Source organism: Salvelinus alpinus, chromosome 10 (genome assembly GCF_045679555.1).
Source record: "Salvelinus alpinus chromosome 10, SLU_Salpinus.1, whole genome shotgun sequence".
In the NCBI taxonomy this organism is placed as follows: domain Eukaryota; kingdom Metazoa; phylum Chordata; class Actinopteri; order Salmoniformes; family Salmonidae; genus Salvelinus; species Salvelinus alpinus.
Genome location: NC_092095.1, coordinates 62,359,220 through 62,375,142, shown reverse-complemented (window position 1 = coordinate 62,375,142; position 15,923 = coordinate 62,359,220). Strand labels below are relative to the sequence as shown.

Genomic DNA, 15,923 nt, shown 5'->3' with positions numbered 1-15,923 from the left:
GTAACCACAACACTTAAGAACACGTCTCCATACTGTAACCACAACACTTAAGAACACGTCTCCATACTGTAACCACAACACTTAAGAACACGTCTCCATACTGTAACCACAACACTTAAGAACACGTCTCCATACTGTAACCACAACACTTAAGAACACGCCTCCATACTGTAACCACAACACTTAAGAACACGTCTCCATACTGTAACCACAACACTTAAGAACACGTCTCCATACTGTAACCACAACACTTAAGAACACGTCTCCATACTGTAACCACAACACTTAAGAACACGTCTCCATACTGTAACCACAACACTTAAGAACACGTCTCCATACTGTAACCACAACACTTAAGAACACGTCTCCATACTGTAACCACAACACTTAAGAACACGTCTCCATACTGTAACCACAACACTTAAGAACACGTCTCCATACTGTAACCACAACACTTAAGAACACGTCTCCATACTGTAACCACAACACTTAAGAACACGTCTCCATACTGTAACCACAACACTTAAGAACACGTCTCCATACTGTAACCACAACACTTAAGAACACGTCTCCATACTGTAACCACAACACTTAAGAACACGTCTCCATACTGTAACCACAACACTTAAGAACACGTCTCCATACTGTAACCACAACACTTAAGAACACGTCTCCATACTGTAACCACAACACTTAAGAACACGTCTCCATACTGTAACCACAACACTTAAGAACACGTCTCCATACTGTAACCACAACACTTAAGAACACGTCTCCATACTGTAACCACAACACTTAAGAACACGTCTCCATACTGTAACCACAACACTTAAGAACACGTCTCCATACTGTAACCACAACACTTAAGAACACGTCTCCATACTGTAACCACAACACTTAAGAACACGTCTCCATACTGTAACCACAACACTTAAGAACACGTCTCCATACTGTAACCACAACACTTAAGAACACGTCTCCATACTGTAACCACAACACTTAAGAACACGTCTCCATACTGTAACCACAACACTTAAGAACACGTCTCCATACTGTAACCACAACACTTAAGAACACGTCTCCATACTGTAACCACAACACTTAAGAACACGTCTCCATACTGTAACCACAACACTTAAGAACACGTCTCCATACTGTAACCACAACACTTAAGAACACGTCTCCATACTGTAACCACAACACTTAAGAACACGTCTCCATACTGTAACCACAACACTTAAGAACACGTCTCCATACTGTAACCACAACACTTAAGAACACGTCTCCATACTGTAACCACAACACTTAAGAACACGTCTCCATACTGTAACCACAACACTTAAGAACACGTCTCCATACTGTAACCACAACACTTAAGAACACGTCTCCATACTGTAACCACAACACTTAAGAACACGTCTCCATACTGTAACCACAACACTTAAGAACACGTCTCCATACTGTAACCACAACACTTAAGAACACGTCTCCATACTGTAACCACAACACTTAAGAACACGTCTCCATACTGTAACCACAACACTTAAGAACACGTCTCCAAACTGTAACCACAACACTTAAGAACACGTCTCCATACTGTAACCACAACACGTCTCCATACTGTAACCACAACACTTAAGAACACGTCTCCATACTGTAACCACAACACTTAAGAACACGTCTCCATACTGTAACCACAACACTTAAGAACACGTCTCCATACTGTAACCACAACACTTAAGAACACGTCTCCATACTGTAACCACAACACTTAAGAACACGTCTCCATACTGTAACCACAACACTTAAGAACACGTCTCCATACTGTAACCACAACACTTAAGAACACGTCTCCATACTGTAACCACAACACTTAAGAACACGTCTCCAAACTGTAACCACAACACTTAAGAACATGTCTCCATACTGTAACCACAACACTTAAGAACACGTCTCCATACTGTAACCACAACACTTAAGAACACGTCTCCATACTGTAACCACAACACTTAAGAACACGCCTCCATACTGTAACCACAACACTTAAGAACACGTCTCCATACTGTAACCACAACACTTAAGAACACGTCTCCATACTGTAACCACAACACTTAAGAACACGTCTCCATACTGTAACCACAACACTTAAGAACAAGTCTCCATACTGTACCCACAACACTTAAGAACACGTCTCCATACTGTAACCACAACACTTAAGAACACGTCTCCATACTGTAACCACAACACTTAAGAACACGTCTCCATACTGTAACCACAACACTTAAGAACACGTCTCCATACTGTAACCACAACACTTAAGAACACGTCTCCATACTGTAACCACAACACTTAAGAACACGTCTCCATACTGTAACCACAACACTTAAGAACACGTCTCCATACTGTAACCACAACACTTAAGAACACGTCTCCATACTGTAACCACAACACTTAAGAACACGTCTCCATACTGTAACCACAACACTTAAGAACACGCCTCCATACTGTAACCACAACACTTAAGAACACGCCTCCATACTGTAACCACAACACTTAAGAACACGTCTCCATACTGTAACCACAACACTTAAGAACACGTCTCCATACTGTAACCACAACACTTAAGAACACGTCTCCATACTGTAACCACAACACTTAAGAACACGCCTCCATACCGTAACCACAACACTTAAGAACACGTCTCCATACTGTAACCACAACACTTAAGAACACGCCTCCATACTGTAACCACAACACTTAAGAACACGTCTCCATACTGTAACCACAACACTTAAGAACACGTCTCCAAACTGTAACCACAACACTTAAGAACACGTCTCCATACTGTAACCACAACACGTCTCCATACTGTAACCACAACACTTAAGAACACGTCTCCAAACTGTAACCACAACACTTAAGAACACGTCTCCATACTGTAACCACAACACTTAAGAACACGTCTCCATACTGTAACCACAACACTTAAGAACACGTCTCCATACTGTAACCACAACACTTAAGAACACGTCTCCATACTGTAACCACAACACTTAAGAACACGTCTCCATACTGTAACCACAACACTTAAGAACACGTCTCCATACTGTAACCACAACACTTAAGAACACGTCTCCATACTGTAACCACAACACTTAAGAACACGTCTCCAAACTGTAACCACAACACTTAAGAACACGTCACCATACTGTAACTACAACACTTAAGAACACGTCTCCATACTGTAACCACAACACTTAAGAACACGTCTCCAAACTGTAACCACAACACTTAAGAACACGTCTCCATACTGTAACCACAACACGTCTCCATACTGTAACCACAACACTTAAGAACACGTCTCCATACTGTAACCACAACACTTAAGAACACGTCTCCATACTGTAACCACAACACTTAAGAACACGTCTCCATACTGTAACCACAACACTTAAGAACACGTCTCCATACTGTAACCACAACACTTAAGAACACGTCTCCATACTGTAACCACAACACTTAAGAACACGTCTCCATACTGTAACTACAACACTTAAGAACACGTCTCCATACTGTAACCACAACACTTAAGAACACGTCTCCATACTGTAACCACAACACTTAAGAACACGCCTCCGGACCCACTCTACAACAAGGGAAAGTCAAGGTCATTGGAGAGCGCCACACAAGCAGCAGAATATGGAGCCTTGCTTTGCAAATGGCACCTTATTCCCTATTTAGAGCACTACTCTGGTCAAAAGTAGTGCATTATATAGGGAATAGGGTGCCATTTGGGACAAATCCTTGCTCTATCTGGCTCTTGTAAGAGGGAAGCGCTAGCTGCAGCTGATTCCTAACAGGGGAAGAGAAGCCTTTGAGGTAGCCAGGCAAACGACATGTATCAGTCTGATCCATCATCACTAGCAGGGGGATTCATGTCTACCTGGATTGCTGATGTACCGCTACAGTAGACTAGCCCTCTGTTCTACTCCCACAGACCAAACCATACCTGGGTTCAAACAGTATTTGTTTTTATTCAAATACTTCAGCTGCACTTGATTGAGCCTGCCTGGCGCAATGGCACCAATGAAATCGTCCCAAAAGTGCACATTTTCACCCAACTCGTACTGCAAGGCTCCATCAAACACTCAAACTATTTCAGATAGCTAAATACTATTTGGACCCCTGCCTGCCACAGAGCGAGTCCATGACAGAGTAGAGTACTGATGCCAGGAAGTGGATTAATTGAGTTTCCTGCTTGCCCACGGTACGATACGGGGGCGGCTGTTTGATTCATCTCCTATTGGATCAACTGGAGGACCCATTTAGAAATGATAGCAGGCAGCCCAGTGGAGGAGTAGCTCCACCACAGTAATCCTACTTCCAAATGATAGCAGGCAGCCCAGTGGAGGAGTAGCTCCACCACAGTAATCCTACTTCCAAATGATAGCAGGCAGCCCAGTGGAGGAGTAGCTCCACCACAGTAATCCTACTTCCAAATGATAGCAGGCAGCCCAGTGGAGGAGTAGCTCCACCACAGTAATCCTACATCCAAATGATAGCAGGCAGCCCAGTGGAGGAGTAGCTCCACCACAGTAATCCTACTTCCAAATGATAGCAGGCAGCCCAGTGGAGGAGTAGCTCCACCACAGTAATCCTACATCCAAATGATAGCAGGCAGCCCAGTGGAGGAGTAGCTCCACCACAGTAATCCTACTTCCAAATGATAGCAGGCAGCCCAGTGGAGGAGTAGCTCCACCACAGTAATCCTACATCCAAATGATAGCAGGCAGCCCATTGGAGGAGTAGCTCCACCACAGTAATCCTACATCCAAATGATAGCAGGCAGCCCAGTGGAGGAGTAGCTCCACCACAGTAATCCTACATCCAAATGATAGCAGGCAGCCCATTGGAGGAGTAGCTCCACCACAGTAATCCTACATCCAAATGATAGCAGGCAGCCCAGTGGAGGAGTAGCTCCACCACAGTAATCCTACATCCAAATGAAAAGCAAAGCCCTTGTGGAGGGCTCTTCCAGGTCTGCCATTCACTACATTACAGAGAGGGCTTTATATCCTAGCTTACCATGCTTTGTGTGATGTGGTGGTTCCTGGATGGTTAGTACCACATGGGTAGTCTGCCTCCCACCATCCCTCACTGGTACAATCCTGTCAAGACAAAGACAGAACAAATGTGTGTTACCATCAATCAATCAATCAAATTTATAAAGCCCTTTTTACATCAGCAGATGTCACAAAGTGCTTATACAGAAACACAGCCTAAAACCCCACAGAGCAAGCAATGCAGAAAAGCAGTGGCTAGGAAAAAGTGCTTAGAAAGGCAGGAACCTAGAGAACGCGCGACAAAGAGCACAAGACTGAGTCAAAACAGCAGGTGACAAGGTAGCACGTCGGGTGAACTGGTCAGGGTTCCTATTAGATAAAAAATATACAACTATCGGAACTAAGACTACAAATAATTGATGTTGGCACAAGATGGAGGGAAAGTTGAAGCATAACTAACTCAATTATGTTGATGTTGGTATGTGTATTGTTAAGAAAATAAAATCTTAGAACAAATAAAGAAACCCAGCCTAAAACCCAGAAAGACCAAGCAATACAGAAGCGCAGTGGCTGGGAAAAACACACTAGGAAGACAGGAACCTAGGAGGAAACCGGGAGAGAGGAGGAAACCGGGAGAGAGAGGAGGAAACCGGGAGAGAGAGGAGGAAACCGGGAGAGAGAGGAGGAAACCGGGAGAGAGAGGAGGAAACCGGGAGAGAGAGGAGGAAACCGGGAGAGAGAGGAGGAAACCGGGAGAGAGGAGGAAACCGAGAGAGAGAGAGGAGGAAACCGGGAGAGAGAGAGGAGGAAACCGGGAGAGAGGAGGAAACCGGGAGAGAGGAGGAAACCGGGAGAGAGGAGGAAACCGAGAGAGGAGGAAACCGAGAGAGAGAGAGAGGAGGAAACCGAGAGAGAGAGAGAGGAGGCAACCGGGAGAGAGGAGGAAACCGGGAAAGAGGAGGAAACCGGGAGAGAGAGGAGGAAACCGGGAGAGAGGAGGAAACCGAGAGAGAGAGAGAGAGAGAGAGAGGGAAACCGGGAGAGAGGAGGAAACCGGGAGAGAGGAGGAAACCGGGAGAGAGGAGGGAACCGGGAGAGAGGAGGAAACCGGGAGAGAGAGGAGGAAACAGGGAGAGAGAGGAGGAAACCGGGAGAGAGGAGGAAACCGGGAGAGAGGAGGAAACCGGGAGAGAGGAGGCAACCGGGAGAGAGGAGGAAACAGGGAGAGAGGAGGCAACCGGGAGAGAGGAGGAAACCGGGAGAGAGGAGGAAACCGGGAGAGAGGAGGAAACAGGTAGAGAGAGGAGGAAACCGGGAGAGAGAAGAGGAAACCGGGAGAGAGAGGAGGAAACCGGGAGAGAGAGGAGGAAAACCGGGAGAGAGGAGGAAACCGGGAGAGAGAGGAGGAAACCGGGAGAGAGAAGAGGAAACCGGGAGAGAGAGGAGGAAACCGGGAGAGAGAGGAGGAAAACCGGGAGAGAGGAGGAAACCGGGAGAGAGAGGAGGAAACCGGGAGAGAGAGAGGAGGAAACCGAGAGAGAGAGGAGGAAACCGAGAGAGAGAGGAGGAAACCGGGAGAGAGAGGAGGAAAACAGGGAGAGAGGAGGAAACCGGGAGAGAGAGGAGGAAACCGGGAGAGAGAGGAGGAAACCGGGAGAGAGGAGGAAACCGAGAGAGAGAGGAGGAAACCGGGAGAGAGGAGGAAACCGAGAGAGAGGAGGAAACCGAGAGAGAGGAGGAAACCGAGAGAGAGAGGAGGAAACCGGGAGAGAGGAGGAAACCGAGAGAGAGAGGAGGAAACCGGGAGAGAGAGGAGGAAACAGGGAGAGAGGAGGAAACCGAGAGAGAGAGAGGAGGAAACCGGGAGAGAGGAGGAAACCGAGAGAGAGGAGGAAACCGAGAGAGAGGAGGAAACCGAGAGAGAGAGAGGAGGAAACCGGGAGAGAGGAGGAAACCGAGAGAGAGAGGAGGAAACCGGGAGAGAGAGGAGGAAACCGGGAGAGAGGAGGAAACCGAGAGAGAGAGGAGGAAACCGAGAGAGAGAGAGGAGGAAACCGGGAGAGAGGAGGAAACCGAGAGAGAGAGGAGGAAACCGGGAGAGAGGAGGAAACCGAGAGAGAGGAGGAAACCGAGAGAGAGGAGGAAACCGAGAGAGAGGAAGAAACCGAGAGAGAGAGGAGGAAACCGAGAGAGAGAGGAGGAAACCGGGAGAGAGGAGGAATCCGGGAGAGAGAGGAGGAAACCGGGAGAGAGGAGGAAACCGAGAGAGAGGAGGAAACCGAGAGAGAGGAGGAAACCGAGAGAGAGGAGGGAACCGGGAGAGAGGAGGAAACCGGGAGAGAGGAGGAAACCGGGAGAGAGGAGGAAACCGGGAGAGAGAGGAGGAAACCGGGAGAGAGGAAAAAACGAGAGAGAGAGGAGGAAACCGGGAGAGAGAGAGAGGAGGAAACAGGGAGAGAGGAGGAAACCGGGAGAGAGGAGGAAACCGGGAGAGAGGAGGAAACCGGGAGAGAGGAAAAAACCGAGAGAGAGAGAGAGAGAGAGAGAGAGAGGAGGAAACCGGGAGAGAGGAGGAAACCGAGAGAGAGAGAGGAGGAAACCGGGAGAGAGGAAAAACCGAGAGAGAGAGAGGAGGAAACCGGGAGAGAGGAGGAAACCGAGTGAGAGAGGAGGAAACAGGGAGAGGGGAGGAAACCATGAGAGAGAGGAGGAAACCGGGAGAGAGAGGAGGAAACCGGGAGAGAGAGGAGGAAACCGGGAGGGAGAGGAGGAAACCGGGAGAGAGAGGAGGAAACCGGGAGAGAGAGGAGGAAACCGGGAGAGAGAGGAGGAAACCGGGAGGGAGAGGAGGGAACCGGGAGAGAGGAAGAAACCGCAGGTCCGGGACAAGGTAGCACGTCCAGTGAACAGATCAGAGTTTCATTGCCACAGGCAGAATTTCTTGGACTAATCAAATCTTGGCAAATGTAAGGCATCTATGGTATAGCAATTTGACATTTCCGTTTGGGATCAAGGAGCCAGAGCAATGATAACAAATGCCTCCTCTCAGCTCGTCTCCGAGGCAGAACATAACTCATAATCCAACGGCCCCAACGGCTGTCATCTGTCACAGGGAAATGTTTCAGCGCTCGCTGCGCTCTGACAAAGATGCAATCACCTCACTGCCTCACCTGGGCTTTCCAGCCACACACCTCACTGCCTCACCTGGGCTTTCCAGCCACACACCTCACTGCCTCACCTGGGTTTTCCAGCCACACAGCTTGCTGCCTCACCTGGGTTTTCCAGCCACACAGCTTGCTGCCTCACCTGGGTTTTCCAGCCACACAGCTTGCTGCCTCATCTGGGCTTTCAAGCCACACAGCTTGCTGCCTCACCTGGGCTTTCCAGCCACACAGCTTACTGCCTCACCTGGGCTTTCCAGCCACACAGCTTGCTGCCTCACCTGGGCTTTCCAGCCACACAGCTTGCTGCCTCATCTGGGATTTCCAGCCACACAGCTTGCTGCCTCACCTGGGCTTTCCAGCCATACAGCTTGCTGCCTCACCTGGGCTTTCCAGCCACACAGCTTGCTGCCTCATCTGGGCTTTCCAGCCACACAGCTTGCTGCCTCACCTGTGCTTTCCAGCCACACAGCTTGCTGCCTCACCTGGGTTTTCCAGCCACACAGCTTGGCTGCGACATAAAAAGGAGAGGGGGCCTTTGGCAGGAGATGACATACACAAACACACACCAGACGCATGCCACACACATACACACACAGTCACCCGCTACTGATGTGTTTACAGACGTGGGATTTCAATAATGCAGGCCTGCCCTTATCTCCAGCCATTGAAGGAGGGGGAGGAGGGGGAGAGAGTGGCCATTTTCATCCATCAAACTATCCCCACCTCACGCTTCCTCCACGCTCCCCTCTGGCTAGCTGCTTTCGTCATTTGCATAGCAACATTGCAGCTACGAAGCAACATTACCATTGCCAAGCAACCTGAACAAAGAAATGGGGCAAAAACAACATGTCGAGGGGACTTCCAACGTTTTAGATGTATGCAAATTCCCACCTGTGGATTGGGGGAATATTCTAGTGGAATGAAAGTCTCCTTAGAAAGTTCCAGTTCATCACTTCATTTGACAATCAACAATGTAAAGGATGGAAGTATGTGCACAACCTAGATACTGCAGTAGCAATATACACACACACACACAGAGTACCAGTCAGTAGCAATATATATGAATGCCATTTAGCAGACGCTTTCTTTCAAAGTTACTTTTTTTAATAAGTATTTAACCTTTATTTAACTAGGCAAGTCAGTTTTAAGAACAAATTCCTATTTACAATCCCGGCCTACCCCGGACAACGCTGGGCCAATTGTGCGCCGCCCTATGGGACTCCCAATCACGGCCCATACTCGACCAACTGAGATACAGAGTACCATACTCTACCAGCTGAGATACAGAGGACCATACTCTACCAGCTGAGATACAGAGGACCATACTCTACCAACTGAGATACAGAGGACCATACTCTACCAGCTGAGATACAGAGGACCATACTCTACCAGCTGAGATACAGAGGACCATACTCTACCAGCTGAGATACAGAGGACCATACTCTACCAGCTGAGATACAGAGGACCATACTCGACCAACTGAGATACAGAGGACCATACTCGACCAACTGAGCTACAGAGGACCATACTCTATCAGCTGAGATACAGAGGACCATACTCTACCAACTGAGCTACAGAGGACCATGCTCTACCAACTGAGCTACAGAGGACCATACTCTACCAACTGAGCTACAGAGGACCATGCTCGACCAACTGAGCTACAGAGGACCATACTCGACCAACTGAGCTACAGAGGACCATACTCTACCAACTGAGCTACAGAGGACCATACTCAACCAACTGAGCTACAGAGGACCATACTCTACCAACTGATCTACAGAGGTCCATACTCTACCAACTGAGATACAGAGGACCATACTCTACCAACTGAGCTACAGAGGACCATACTCGACCAACTGAGCTACAGAGGACCATGCTCGACCAACTGATCTACAGAGGCCCATGCTCTACTAACTGATCTACAGAGGACCATGCTCTACCAACTGAGATACAGAGGACCATGCTCTACTAACTGAGATACAGAGGACCGTACTCTACCAACTGAGCTACAGAGGACCATACTCTACCAACTGAGATACAGAGGACCATGCTCTACTAACTGAGATACAGAGGACCGTACTCTACCAACTGAGCTACAGAGGACCGTACTCTACCAACTGAGCTACAGAGGACCGTACTCTACCAACTGAGCTACAGAGGACCGTACTCTACCAACTGAGCTACAGAGGACCGTACTCTACCAACTGAGCTACAGAGGACCATACTCGACCAACTGAGCTACAGAGGACCATACTCTACCAACTGATCTACAGAGGTCCATGCTCTACCAACTGAGATACAGAGGACCATACTCTACCAACTGAGATACAGAGGACCATACTCTACCAACTGAGATACAGAGGACCGTACTCTACCAACTGAGATACAGAGGACCATACTCTACCAACTGAGATACAGAGGACCGTACTCTACCAACTGAGATACAGAGGACCATACTCTACCAACTGAGATACAGAGGACCATACTCTACCAACTGAACTACAGAGGACCATACTCTACCAACTGAGATACAGAGGACCATACTCTACCAACTGAGATACAGAGGACCATACTCTACCAACTGAGATACAGAGGACCATACTCTACCAACTGATCTACAGAGGTCCATACTCGACCAACTGAGATACAGAGGACCATACTCTACCAACTGATCTACAGAGGACCATGCTCTACCAACTGAGATACAGAGGACCATACTCTACCAACTGAGATACAGAGGACCATACTCTACCAGCTGAGATACAGAGGACCGTACTCTACCAACTGAGCTACAGAGGACCATACTCTACCAACTGAGATACAGAGGACCATACTCTACCAACTGAGATACAGAGGACCATACTGTACCAACTGAGATACAGAGGACCGTACTCTACCAACTGAACTACAGAGGACCATACTCGACCAACTGATCTACAGAGGACCATGATCTACCAACTGAGATACAGAGGACCGTACTCTACCAACTGAGCTACAGAGGACCATACTCTACCAACTGAGATACAGAGGACCATACTCTACCAACTGAGATACAGAGGACCATACTCTACCAACTGAGATACAGAGGACCATGCTGTACCAACTGAGATACAAAGGAACATAGAAGACGAATACCTGTCTTTTGAATAAAATACATTATAATGTAGTGTAATAACAGTCCTATTAGCCATTAGCACATTCATCAAATTTGTACACTCTGGACCTCAGATCACACACAACATAGGACCATGCCTGGACAATTCCAATGGTCTCGCATCACTCCTACAACCAAATCCCTCACCTATTCCCTATAGACAGCACATTCACTGCAACCATTAAATCCTTGCCCGTTCTGCTCAAGGAGGAGGAGTCTATAGCGCAGAGAGTGGAACAACAGTTCAGTCACGTTCTCCACATTCATTCTCCACACCCTCCATGACCCTAGCTTTCAGTCAGCCGACAGGGAGGAGGAGAGGGAGGGGGGGGGGGAGTGGAGAAATAAACCCATTTCGTACACCCCTCCCCCTTGCCCAGGATAAACAAACTCCACTCTCTATCAACGGCATGTGCTGTTGAATAGGCAGAAGGAGACTTATTGCTTATTTCTAGAGCGAAAACAGGGTTTTATTGTTTATTGTTCTGATTCACAGAACTGCTTTCCAAAGGCTATGGAGAAAACCTATTAGTCAGACCAGGGGTGTCATGTACACCAAAAACTGAGGGGGAACAAAGTACATGAGGATGGCTGGGGGGGTGGTCCGGAGGGGGACTAGCCCGTGTCTGTAAATTGGTTAATTCTACATTTTTCAAACACCTAGAATTAATCATATGTAAAAATGTATTTTTTTTTATACACACACTACCAGTCAAAAGTTTGGACACCTACTCATTCAAGGGTTTCTTTATTTTTACTATTTTCTACATTGTAGAATAATAGTGAAGACATCAAAACTATGAAATAACACATATGGAATCATGAAGTAAACAAAAAATATATTTTAGATTTTAGATTCTTCAAAGTAGCCAATCTGTCTTGATGACAGCTTTGCATTCTCTCAACCAGCTTCATGAGGTAGTCACCTGGAATGCATTTCAATTAACAGGTATGCCTTATTAAAAGTTAATTTGTGAAATGTATTTCCTTCTTAATGCATTGGAGCCAATCAGTTGTGTTGTGACAAGGTAGGGGTGGTATACAGAAGATAGCCCTATTTGGTAAAAGAGCAAGTCCATATTATGGCAAGAACAGCTCAAATAAGCAAAGAGAAAGTCAGTCAATTCTTCAAGTGCAGTTGCAAAAACCATCAAGCGTTATGATGTAACTGGCTCTCATGAGGACCGCTAGAGGAAAGGAAGATCCAGAGTTACCTCTGCTGCAGAGGATAAGTTCATTAGAGTTACCAGCCTCAGAAATTGCCACCCCAAAAAATGCTTCACAGAGTTCAAGTAACAGACATCTCAACATCAACTGTTCATAGGAGATTGCGTGAATCAGGACTTCATGGTCAAATTGCTGCAAAGAAACCACCACTAAAGGACACCAATAAGAAAAAGATACTTGCTTGGGCCAAGAAACACGAGCAATAGACATTAGACCGGTGGAAATCTGTCCTTTGGTCTGAGGAGTCCTAATTTGAGATTTTTGGTTGCAACCGCCGTGTCTTTGTGAGACGCAGAGTAGGTGAACGGATGATCTCCGCATGTTTGGTTCCCACCGTGAAGCATGGAGGAGGAGGTGTGATGGTGTGGGGGTGCTTTGCTGGTGACACTGTCGTTGATTTATTTAGAATTCAAGGCACACTTAACCAGCATGTCTACTACAGCATTCTGCAGCGATACGCCATCCCATCGGGTTTGTGCATAGTGGGACAGGACAATGACCCCACACACCTCCAGGCCGTGTAATGGCTATTTGACCAAGAAGGAGAGTGATGGAGTGCTGCATCAGATGACCTGGCCTCCACAATCACCCAACCTCAACACAATTCAGATGATTTGGGATGAGTTGGACTGCAGAGTGAAGGAAAAGAAGCCAACAGCTCAGCATATGTGGGAACTCCTTCAAGACTGTTGAAAATAAAAAGCATTCCAGGTGAAGCTGGTTGAGAGAATGCCAAGATTGTGCAAAGCTGTCATCAAGGCAAAGGGTGGCTACTTTGAAGAATCTCAAAAACAAAATATATTTTGATTTGTTCAACACTTTTTTGGTTACTACATGATTCCATACATGCTATTTCATAGTTTTGATGTCTTCACATTTATTCTACAATGTAGAAAATAGTACAAATTAAGATAAACCCTTGAATGAGTATGTGAGTCCATACCTCTTGAGCTGTCTGACTGGTGTTTCTTTTTTTACAGAAAATGAAGCGGCCCTATTATTGGTGTGACACAAATGGCCAGAAATGAACTCATGTTTTTTTATTTAATCCAGTTAAAATGCAAAGTGCCAGCTGAGCCATTTGTTGTTTTGGCCTTGCTTCCCTTTATCTTTCGCATTTGGTGTCCCTCCCCCCTATCTCTATTTTGGCTCCAACTCTCATGACGCTTGGATGCCCTAGCAGCGCCCCAGACAAAGCAGCCTGTAGTCTGGTTTTGTTTCGTGCGACTCGCCCCAGCAGCAGCCTGCCTGTGCTCCTTAACCACAGATATTTGATAAGCCTGTTACGAAACAACTTCCCCCCTTCGTCACACAGAACAGAGGTCTCTCGTGCAATGTTCGTTCGCGAAGAGGTTCGCAGCCAAGGGAATTGTCCCACTCACTCACCGCAATGTGAGACAAGCAATTCGTCATTAATCTGTCATTTGTCCCTCTGTCTACATTCATTTACATTTCAATATAACATTTATATTTGTGACATTGGCCAATGCACACATTTGTGTGATTGTCTAGGCATACTGCATTATGGCAATATAATGTTATAATCTTTATTAACAAAATCATTAACATAATTGAATTCAATAATAAAATGACTAAATAAAATGGATTAGTTGTATTCCGATTGATTAATCATTTTCAGGGAAACGGGCGTGTCCAGACTTCAGATTACAACCACGGATGCGTTGGGCGCGCCATTATTCGAACGGATAAAACCTTGCTGATCAGAAAAACAAGTCCCCTTATGCGCAATCATTTAATGGTCGTGTTATTTCGTTTCCTTTAATGGTCGTGTTATTTCGTTTCCTGTAGGCAACTCAATGTGAAACCAAACCAATGCGCTCTCCCTCAATCCTTTTGGAGGTTGACGCTTTGTTTGTTGGTGCATAAAACCAATCCAAAATAATACGGCCCTAAGCCTATCCAAAAAGTAGTTCAAAAGGGTTTTACTTCATTTTACAGTTTTTATTGCTTTTTATTGCATCAGGGGATCAGCCGACCGTTTTGGCAAAGACAGTGTCAGGATTTAGGAAACACGGCAACACCCCTGGCTGCAGGCATGGTGGTGGTTTTACAATGTGGATTCGCCTAACAAATTAATCAATAACGTAAAAATGTAGGCTCGACTTTATCCAACGACCTAGGATATTTGTAGGCTATAGGCCTAGGATAAGACGAGCACCCAACGGAGATCATGCGACCTGTACGACATGCCGTCTAATTGCACAGTTTATATTACAGAATCATAGACCTGTCGTTCAAAGGACGGCGTGACAAATTCACAAAATCAATGGGTGGCAAGCAGAAACAGCCAGCCCAACACCACGGAGCTGTCCCTCACTTGACCTAAAACTTGGCTGCTCCAATTCGACGGGCCCCGGGTACCATTTAAATAAAATATGTGCCCCTAGTGTAAGGTACCTCGGGGCTGTTATCCTTCTACTTAGGTGCATTCTGGCTGCTGGTGAGAACGTCGCGTAAAGAAAACAATGTGTGGGCGTCAGGAGGCGTCCTTTTACGAGAGAGCGCAGAGAACCGTGCACACAGAGCTCCTGCTGCGGCACAAAAGCGCTCTGAAGCGGAGAGAAGAGCTCTCCTGTTTCGGGACCGCCGTCCCAGGGGAGACTCGCCTTGTAGAGGAAAAGCTTCAATCAAACTGTGACATCTCCTGCGGGAGTCGGCTAAGCAATTCTCTCTCTACAGCTCACTGCAGTGCCGTGGGTTTATTTTCCTTCACAAGCGTTTCCACTGATTGTGTCAAACTCGGAAAATAGCGGACCTATATCCTATTAATAAATTCGGCATATGTTAGAAGCAGCCTATAGGCCTACTGACAGAGAAAGGCCTCATTTAGGCCTACATGACAACAACCAGCTAATATTGGTGCATATTGGTCAATCACGCTTATCTTTGATGCGTTTTACTCTTCCCATTGGTCAAAAGAAAATGCCTAAATAAATGTTATCTGACGCCGAATGTTCTCTCGGCGGTTGGCCAACGATTTACTATTTCCATATCACATTTCAAGGTAGTGGATGAAGGAAAAAAATATCCTCAAAAGCACCGTCTCTCTGGACACGACTCATCTGTCTGCGTTGAGTGCACAAAGGCTCCAGCAGACCGAGATGGCTGCGCTAAAAATAAACAACCCGGGTCGACAGAATGGGGGGCGTAGGCCTTCACCAAATAAATGCAGAATGCGAGTAGGGAGGTCTCTTCTCAGATAAATCATTTTAAAAAGTAGGATTTTGACAATACCAATTGGTTAGGCAAGCTGTTTAAGCCGTTCTTGTGTCCTGAAATCTGTTATTTGAACAT

At 46.6% G+C, this 15,923-nt stretch overlaps 1 protein-coding gene across 5 annotated transcripts in view; it reads right to left on the bottom strand.

Moving 5' to 3' along the window:
• bcor (BCL6 corepressor) overlaps positions 1–15,923 on the bottom strand; it is an 84,462-nt gene that overhangs the window by 66,049 nt on the left and 2,490 nt on the right. For all 5 annotated transcript variants that reach the window (XM_071330319.1, XM_071330320.1, XM_071330322.1 and 2 more), the window contains exon 2: positions 5,086–5,168. In XM_071330319.1, coding sequence (XP_071186420.1) covers positions 5,086–5,088 — 3 coding nt within the window. In that variant the 5' untranslated portion in view covers positions 5,089–5,168. The remainder of the gene's footprint in view (positions 1–5,085; positions 5,169–15,923) is intronic.